General features: G+C 38.8%; 1 protein-coding gene across 1 annotated transcript; it reads right to left on the bottom strand.

The window, feature by feature from the left end:
* Nucleotides 1-819: 819 nt before the first annotated feature.
* On the bottom strand, nt 820-9656 carry LOC135500396 (uncharacterized). The gene is made up of 9 exons (XM_064791843.1): nt 5523-9656; nt 5014-5148; nt 4604-4752; nt 4227-4311; nt 3868-4027; nt 3330-3523; nt 2991-3141; nt 2520-2647; nt 820-1949 (listed from the first exon to the last, which is right to left on the bottom strand). Exons 1-9 carry the CDS (start codon nt 7818-7820, stop codon nt 1635-1637), a joined length of 3615 nt encoding a protein of 1204 aa, XP_064647913.1. The 5' UTR covers nt 7821-9656; the 3' UTR covers nt 820-1634.
* Between the last annotated feature and the right edge of the window lie 561 nt (nt 9657-10217).

Here is a 10217-nt window from a genome sequence, read left to right on the forward strand (position 1 = left end):
AATCTTGACACCAGAGGCGTTGATTTCGTTCCTTACAGCATATCCCATTATATGGCCTCGATCCGCTACACTCTACTTGGAGCCTATGTGTGCCCTCGAAAAAAGCCAGAGATTCCAACCCAAATGAATTTAAGCTTACTGCGCAAGCGGAGGCGGAAGTTGAGCAGATGAATCTTTCACGATATCTTCTTAACATTTTTAACACTTTCTAAATGCAATCTAAGGGTGAAACCAAGCCAAATCTGTGCAATTATTGTTTGCTTCACAAGATTATCTCACTTATCTGGAAGGGTAAAGGATATTTGGCATCACTTGACACGATATTTTGGTCTGAATCACGGAACGTTATACACTCTTAAAATTAAGTTGTAAAAATAACTATTTATTAGTAAATTTTAACTAATTTCGATAGTTGCTATTGCACCGACTAAAACATTAGTTATTTTTACTAATTTGAAATAGTTAAAAAAACAACTAAGAAAAATAGTAAATTTTCAACCATTAATATAGTTATTTTCTACTACTTTTTTAACTACTTGTTAGTTTATCTGACGTAATAACTAATGTTGTCAGTAAGCTGGAGTGCAGCTGTTTCCTTTTTAACTATCAAAAATAGTAAATCAGCTAAAATAACTAATTTTCTCAGTAGACTGGAGATGTGCAGTTTAATCCTCCATACTTCCCGCCATTTTAGTTTTGGCAAAGACGATTATGACATAGCCAGTTTTGTCCATTTCCTGTCCATCAGATTCATAAGCTGAGAAGCACCTTATAAATCAAATGATCAAATCAAAGAGATGACATAATGGATGAAGGCAGTTTTTGCATAATTAACAAATTTATTCGTAAAAAAACAGCAGAAAATGTTATTGAATAAATTATTTTGATTATGATACAGCAAATTGATTAAATACCAGCTTGCTCCCAGACTGCACAGGAGTCGCACAAAAATAGCGAGATTGCCCTACCCCTATCCATACAATTCTCTCTTTGTACAGAAAAAGATTCTTATAAACATGAACATGAACTGGTATTTCTAAAAAGCAGGACTCATCATTACCAATTGCATGTTGTATTGCAAACTGAGCAACCTCTGTCAAATGTATCTATTTACAAGTCTTACTTTACACAAATTTGTTATATGAAAAGATTTGCCACCATTACGAGTGTATTTATCTCTTCCTTGGGAGCACGACAAGTTTCCATTATAATTTACAATTTACAATCATTACATACAAAATTATTCTATCATTTCATATTAACACAATCAAGGATCACAGATTCTTTGCTTTGTTAAACAATAACAATTAAATTTGAAAAGATCCCTCACTACTCGACGTTTTGATAAAAACATATGCACCCGATGGTCATGAACATCGAATATATACAGCTGGATATTGGTATATTGGTATATTTTACTTACCACATCAACACCGAAAGCATTGATCTGCAGCCGCCATTTTGATACCTGGCGAATAGTAAACCTCGTCGATAGATGACGTTATTGGGCGGGAATTTGAATTGACGAAAAATATTCTAAGGCACATTGCGCCCCCTCCTGATCAAAATTTCTACTTTTTAAAAAATTTATAATTATATAAAATTTTTATCATAATATTAAAGCATATTCTAGTTTACTGATCAAAATATCGCCTCAGAATAGCAACATTTTTGCTAATCTCTTGTCCCTTCCTAGCTCCAACCCCATAGAGAATGTCCTGTATGAACTCCCAAACAATCTGGCACGGTGCTGGAAACTGAACATCAAGAACATAAAAAAGTTTGAAGCAGCAGTCAACTGCTTTAAGAAGGGTTGTCTGCTCAATTGCATTCCTCTCAACAATGACAAAAGCCTGTGTCGGTGCGGTCCTCTCCCCTAGTGCCAGCACAAACGGTTGTACAATGCCTGCGGGCAGTGACCGTAGAAAGGCTGGTATATTCGTCGTGACCTAAAAAATTAAATGAAAAATATCATGTAACAGTATGATTTTGACCTGACTGTGTTGGAAACAGTGACAATGTGTCATATACATTCTGGCTAAAAGGATGACAATGGTACTGATTGTCCGACCAAAACTTTCAGTTTGCTATCAAGCGTGGTCTTTTCCAAGTAATGAGGCTTCTTCATATCACATCCCATTTCCAACTAGGACGGACTCATCTACAATATATAATTCTGTCATTTGATTTTCTCCTTTTATCCATAATGTTCATGTTTGACAGATGTTGTCTTATGGATGTGACAAAAATAATGACCAGGTACAGCGATGGGCACATCCATAGCCCCATCCTATGCCAACTTTTTTTTGGTTAATTGGGAAACTGACTTCTGCATCCTCAGACCCACAAGCCCCTTATGTCCGTCAGATTTATTGATGACATATTCGTGGTCTGGCTGCACGGTAGAACACACAATGGCAAAAACAGGTGCATGTACAACTACTAGCAGTAGCAGAGACACTGTCATTCCTCTAGTTACAACATACAATCCGTCTCAACATGTCTGCTCTCGTGTTTACCTGTTTGAACTGCAGAAAAGATAAAGATGACTCCAAATAGAAAGGGCGATGCATCTTCTTCCCATCTTTTGTGGGACGTGGAGGAAGTATCAGTGGCAGGACCTGGAGTGCCACTACACTTTCTTCATCTTAAATTGTGCAAAAGCATGCAATTAGTTTTTGACATAAAATGGATAGAAAACAAGTTTGCAGAGAGGCAAATGACTGATTGGATAACGACTCGAGGATGATAGAAAATAAGAGGATATTGAGTGAAAAAATATAATTTCCATAGTTTAACTTTGGTAGTCATTCTTCTTTTGATATCACAAAAAAAACATTCATTTTTGTACAGGTTTAGCCTGCATGCCTTTACAGTCAGCTGCTTACTAGTCTGACTTCGAATTCAGCATGGACTGTTACTGTCGAAGAAAACGTGGACAGATGCTCAGTCTCGTAAGGCCAAGAATGTTAAATGTAATACACATGTACCTTCATTTAAGACTGTTTTTACAGGCACAATATTTCGCCAATCTGGTTTGACACATGTGACGTACTGAAGTACTTTCTTGACAAAGTTGCCATCCCACTTCTTAACCAGTTGGTCGCCAGTTTGGAACAAAACATTAAAATCCTGCTCAATCTGCAATGATACATGCAAAATTTATTAAAACAAGGGGTCGAATAAGATTTAATTCTTCATTGGCATGGTGCTTTTTGAAAAAAGCTATATTCAGCATTGCCACAAAAGTTGAATAGCCTCCACAGACCCCACTGCCAAGTACCTCTGCAAGAAACAACATGTCTCATTAGACTCATAGTCATACATACCATTCCTCTCTCCAAAAGCCTTGGAAATGATGCCAAAATATCCTTCGCTTTCAACTCTTTGTTCTCACAGATCTCACGGTGACGATTTGTTGCGGTTTTAGCCATCAGGTCCGAAACTTTGGATGCCGGTTCAATGTTGTGTTTCAGCCATGCTGTCATTTCCTTATACTCTTTTTCGGGTAGAATCTGGCATTCTGATGAAGATAAACAGAGACTTGAATAAAAAAACACAAATATAATTGTTTGAGAAAAATTTGTTCTGGTGTAGTGGCTAGCAGATATCACCCTGGATGAAACTATGGCCTAACTGCACTTTTACTAGCAATGTTAACCACTGATTGTGAGGCTCCTAATCACCCCATATTGACTTGATTAAATCAGGACATGTATCCCTCATGTACACCTTAGGTACATGTAGATCTCAGTGACTAGCACCACCAACCGAACGAGGTGTGATGGTGATCTAAAACAACTTTTCTACATTAACCCACAAACACGTCTCAAATATCAAAGCCTTGGGCAATATTATTGTGATTACCTGCAACAGACAACACCTCTTCAGCAGGGACTGTTTCAGGTAATTGGACCCTTTTCTTAACCATCTTCAGTTTTGCCTCCTCTTTGTGAACATTGTATATACGGTCATTGATAAAGCCCTTTGCAGGTCGACCACCTCGAGCCCTTTGGTAAAATGCTTCCTGAAAGATGATGAAGAAAAAAAATGGCTTCATGCTGATACTTCTGCGGACACATTTTTTCTCCTCCCCAGGCGCTCCTCGGCTGTGATATCAAGAACCGCTGGTGCTGCGAAGAAAACTAGCAAACTTAGTTTTACATAGAAACCATGACACCTTGTGATCAAGGAATTGTTTGGTTGTGCCTCTCCGTCATACTTACAAAGCCCTGTCCCTTCGGATTCCTCAGACACGGTATGACTGTGATAATCGCAATGGCAAGTTCCTCCTTGTCCTCTGTTTTGGGACTGGAAATTAAGCACACGAATTTCACTCCTTACATGTAAATGCAATACACCAACACACTACTTATACTTATTAGTAAGGAGATGATTCACACTGATACACTAAAAAATAAATGTAGTATCAAGGATGTATACATCCTTGGTAGTATGTTCTCTAAAATCACTTTAAGAACCCCCCCCCCCCCTAATATCAGTTTTCGAAATAACAAAGTTTCGAAATAACAAGTGCTGCGACTGCTGGCCTAGCCAAATCAAGCAAACACATACACATACACATTTTTTTAAGGATACTTACAATTTTCCGCATTTTTCAAATAAAAAACCAGTTGCTATTTTCACAAGTCTTTTCCTCAACACTGTTGGGGCGAACCCAAGCTTCTGTACATCCGCTAACAAAGATCTACCACCATTCTGGCTGCATAGGAAAGTCTTAAAATCATGAAACTGCAATAAAGATGGCAAAGCTCTTCTTAATTGAAAATATACATCTTATAATGATGATGAAATTTGTCTGTAATAAATACATAAGTCATTTAAACAAAACTGACATAATTTGTTGATTGGACAGTTGGAAATGCTGACCTGTTCAATTTATAATGTTACCCATACGCAACTTCTCATGGCAAATTATGTGTATCAATTGAAGAATGAACCTTGAAGCAGTACATTATACCTCCATGATTGAATTGAAATAAAAATATTCACCTTAGTTGATACTGGATGTGCACATATTTTACTGCCACTGGGAACTGAAGTTGAGCTAGATTCTATTGGGACGTGTATGTTATCATTTTCTGTGTCATCGCTGGTGCCAGTCATATCGGTTGGTGGAGATGCATCCTGAAAATAAATTTAAAGGTACAATAACATACAATAACTTCAGAAAACTTTGCATTTCACTTCAATACTTCACACCTTCAATGTGATAAATTGTTCTTGTATTTTCGAATTTTTTTTCTCGCAAGTACACACTAATGACTAAAATCTCTGAACATACCAACTTATCTATGCCTCGGAACAATGTAACGCAAACTGTCATGTTCATCAAACGACTTGATGAGGTGAAATGGGTGATGGTCAAGCAATTCATTGACTGTGATGCACAGAAATTCGTCTCCTTCCCGAACAGCATAGGCATGATATCTGTCTTCAAACCACAGGGTTTCCCAGACTTGAATCAACAAATATACTAGAGTCTGGTCATCAATGAATACCTGCTCTATTTTTCCATAGAGAGGATTTCCTGATTCCTTATCACAGTCCACAGAAACCATCTCGTTGGCTCTGTACTCTATGCCATGGTACCTAGCGAATTTAGCAGAAAAGACTTCAGAGTCAACAGGACAGCCAATTGCCTCTGCTATTAGACTGTGATGGGGCTCAAAGTGATCCAGGGGCTGGAGCAAACCCTTCCCACTTTCCAATGGCTTGAACTCGAAAAGCTCCTTCCTCATGAGGGCATCAGACAACGTCATCTGATGGCGTCTGGCCATGGTTTTACAAATATTTTTAAAGTTGCAGGTAACTTGGGCAACTTGCTTGAAGAATGCATGTTTTCCCTCAAATCGCATTGATGAAAAGTGTTTAAGAGGTCCAATGGCTCGGATTACTGCAGGGTAATGTAACATATGATGGTGCTTTGGAAGGAGGTGATTGTCTGGGAAGGTTGTGAGGAAATGGTCATGGTGTTCTTGAATTAGTCGCTGGAGGTAGTAGGTCTCTTCTTCAGTCACTTTTGGGGCAAAGATGATGTCCATGCAGGAAAGCAGGAGACGTATGACTTGCAGGTGATCATTACATGTATCTTCAGGAACAAGGTCGCCAATGAGAATCAGGAGATGCCTGATTAGAAAATAGGCCTGCTCTGCTTTTTGACCAGTTGCAGAAGTTGAACGATTCAGGCTTTGCTCAGTTATCACAGAGGGTTTGTTTGACGACTCAGGAAATCCATAATCAAATGACACTATTCGGTCGTTGATCACATCGAGAGTGAGCACACCTTCAGTGATGATCGCCTTCAAGACCAGTTTTACCTCTATTAGGCCAACCCCCTCAAGAATGTCATGCATAATGTCAAAGACATGGTTATCAGTGACATGATATCCTACTAAGTCATTCAGCGGACACATCCTCTTTACTCCGGTTCTACTAACATCATCAACGGCTATGTCTCTATCATATGTCTCAACTGTCCTAATCAGGGAGTCGTCTTCAGCAGTTGCAGTGTGAGCATCATCTCTCGGCATCGAACATCTGCGGCAAGGAAAGTTAGCTGTAAATCCCTCAGCAAAACCTAGCATGCCATGCAGCCCCAAGTTATCACCTGTTGTCTGGCCTAAAACCACACGCACTTTTGTTCCATCATCACACAACAAACCCTCAGATTCTAGCACTTTCAGATCATCTACAATTGGATTCAATATTGCATTAAAACCATAATGCTTTATGTCTTTTGAGAGGGCAACAGCAAGCAAGAACATATTCTTTAAACTGGACTGGTGTACTGAGTGAACATCTTTCAGAGTGAAGTAGAACAAACCCAGTTTATGGGTGCCAGCTTTGGGAGAAAAAGGGTTTGTAGTTTTTAACTCATCAAAATACAGTAAAATATTTATGGTCTCAGGATCGCACAGGGCTGGGTTGGATTTGTAGTAACTGCCATCTTTAAAATCTTCAAGAATCCCAGGCTCATGTTCCCTGGTCTTGTACTGTCGGATAGCATCCAGCAAATCAGCATCAAGGACTTCTAGCAACAGGTCTCTGATAGGCACATACTCAAATGTGTCACGCTTTTGGCGTTGGAGGACAACACCAGAATGAGGGTCTGGCTGGGGATTAAAGGCAACTCCAAGCGGAACAGAAACTGGAGGAATGAAAGTGCCGAGGTTTAAAAAATATTTGTTTTGAAGCCATCCAGTTTCTAAACCGGTAAAAGGTCTCCGACTCTCTTCAAAATCATTCATTAGGTCTGCCAAATCATCATCATTCCTCATCCCATTCCCGAGGTCTTCCACTACCTTCTTCGTTTTCTCTTTCAATGCTTCAATAATTTCAGAAAACATTTCGGAAGTGCATTCAATGACAGTGTTCAACGTAGAGAGAGGCAGGTTTGCCTTGGCCTTCAGTTTACTAATGAACGATGAAGCTATTGACATAACATCAAGCTCAGCATGACGACTTTGTCCTGTAAAATCATTTACACCATCAATTTCAACATCATCTCCAGAATGCATCATGTCTTCATTTTCACTATTATAATCAAACACCTCTCCGGGCACATCATTTATAAATGTATCATTGTTGCTGTCTTGTTCAAGAACATGTTTTATCAAATGCCTTTTGTAAGGCCAAACAGACTGAAAGGTCCGTTGGCATCCATTCTGTGCACAAACAAAATAATTTCCAGCATAGGTTATTGCATGAATGGTCCTCAAATGAAAGAACAAGGAGTGGAAGTCCCCTTTAATGTTTTTGGAACAAACAAAACACATGAACTGCCTGGACTGCTCCATTACTACTGAATTATCCTTGACCTTTCCTTTAAACTCTTGCAGAATTAAGATGAATCTCACATCTTACCGATACAGCATTCCTGTTCAATGACAGCTTCTGTTTGAATCGAAGTCGTGTTCCAATCCTTGGAATTAACTCCTTCAAAGTATCCTCGTCCAAGAGATGAAAACATTCCTCGTCAATGCCATGTTCTGAAGGAAAAAAAGGAGCAGAGAAGCTTTTACTGATTGTGTCTAGAAAAATATTTTATTATACATGTATATTACAAAAACACTGATACGCCTATGTAAAAACACCTTTCATTAGACTTAGCGTGACAGCTCATCTCAAAAATAGTCATCCAGCACCCATTATACCAACATGTGACCATATGGTGAAATCTTCATTTTTTGGATACTTTTTTAGGCCTAATTTTTTTTTCAAAACAATTAAAAAAATAACCAATGGCTCTTTAGTACATGTAGTACATGGATGCCTGCGGGTATAATTCATTACCATTCACTTACCTGCACATGTCTGGAGAATGGAAAAACACAATTAAAAAAAAAAAGTCAATAGTGTGAGTTGTACACTCAATTCAAAGATAAAGTTGATTTTGGCAGGGCAAGGCAAGAAAATAGGACAATCACTCGAGTACAGTTACAGTAGCATTATTCATATGTCGTGAATGTAGGAAGGACAGGCAGCAACAAGTCAAAGGTTCACTGTGACACTGACAGTTCTACAGACTGTCATGACTGTTGCAGTCAAATCCCAATTTTACACCAAATTTTATTTTGATTGCAGAGCTAACAAAATTGGCCCTTTTAACATTTATCATTATTTCAAATCCAATTGTAAATCACTTATGGTCTGAGCGGCTTGAGAAATCTACTGGTACTGGTATTTAGATGCTCTAAAAAGTGAGCATATCTTCATTTCTAAAAGACAAGATTCTCTTTGTATGAGTGCCTAAAGTACAAAAAAACGTTACCGGTATACATGCTTCAAGTTTCATAACTATTCAGCAAGTCAGCTGATTGTCATGCATGTAGTTACATTCAAATTCCTGTTGCCAGGCCTAAAAAACAGGCCAAGGACCTTCTGTTCAGTGAACAATTACATTACCAGCCAAGCCTTTATCTACATGATTGACATCGAATCGAAATACATGAATACCACCTCAGTCGTCATTAAAACATGAAATATTTATCTGCTTTCCTTGATAGTCAACATAAAGTCACTAGTTTTCTAGCAAGGTCACGAAATTAGTTGCCACTGATGGTGCTGCAGACCAACTTCTACAAATCATACAACAAGACATGTATGACTGTAAAAATGACCTCTTTAGACTAATAAAAAACATGCTGGAACATTTACATTGCTGTCGAGCACAAACCCAATGAACGACAAGAGTTGGGTTTTATGCTTCGTACACGCAATGTACACATTTCTCATAGTGACCAGACACCGACAGCCACATGTAGACCAAAGAGACATACTAGTATCATGTGTATGACAATCAATCACTAATCAGCAGAATGAGAATGATCAATCTCCAATGACAATGTCATTGATATTGATAATCGAATACATGCAAATATACACGCATTCGTCGAATTCGAATACGGTCATCCAGTTTCAACCAAGGAGTCAGTCAAAAAGGAAACTTTCTAGTGCTTCATAGCACCGTAGACTGAGTAATGTTCTTAATCCACTTTTATGCAGTAGAGATGTGGAAAAACAGCAGCAGTGACTTAGTCAGGAAGCAAAATCGGTTCACTCGTTGAGCCAGATGATGGCAGTCGCCATGATGGATCAACAAAATCAATAACGAACGATGCGCCACCTTTGTATAATTTTCAAGTAACATGGCGCGAATATTCAAAATAAGAAGATAAACTGGCATGCACGTGGACTAAATGTGCGCCTTCTACCCAGTCGTAAGAAACACAGCTTCAGGCCTACGCTTTGATGCAACATGTTTCGCAGTCATTCCATGCAAAAAAAACCCAGCAACTAAGTTATCTTCCCCCCGAAAAAACGGACACAGATTATAGCTGCGTCTGCGGAAAAACTGAGAGAAAGCGCAACTTCGAACAGAATTATAAACGTCGGCCTGGCCTATATTTCATGTATTTGAGGCCGAAAGTGATATAATTCAATAGCCTAATGCATTGCGGACTAAAGATTTATATTAGTTTCACTCTAAGAATGTGCATAGGCCTACATATCTTGATGAGAAAAAAGTGAACGTGATTCGGACGGCCTGTGGCTGTGGCATGTGTGGTGCGCGGCGCGGACGGCGGGCGTTCAGAGTGCGCCTACCAGAAAACGGCCTAAAATAACATTTTAAACTACGAAACGTAAAAAAATGGTAATCTAGTGGTGCTATGTGACTTACCGTTGAAGACTGA

This window comes from Lineus longissimus, chromosome 16 (genome assembly GCF_910592395.1).
Source record: "Lineus longissimus chromosome 16, tnLinLong1.2, whole genome shotgun sequence".
Taxonomy (NCBI): Eukaryota; Metazoa; Nemertea; class Pilidiophora; order Heteronemertea; family Lineidae; genus Lineus; species Lineus longissimus.

What these genes read in the sequence shown, in the direction of transcription:
- LOC135500396 (XM_064791843.1), bottom strand. Translation starts at nt 7,820, where the DNA reads ATGGAGCAGTCCAGGCAGTTCATGTGTTTTGTTTGTTCCAAAAACATT. An exon ending in TCTATGGAAAAATAGAGCAG is followed by an intron (nt 5,149 to 5,522) that starts GTATTCATTGAT and finishes ATTTATTTTCAG; the next exon opens with GATGCATCTCCACCAACCGA. An exon ending in CACATCCAGTATCAACTAAG is followed by an intron (nt 4,753 to 5,013) that starts GTGAATATTTTT and finishes TCTTTATTGCAG; the next exon opens with TTTCATGATTTTAAGACTTT.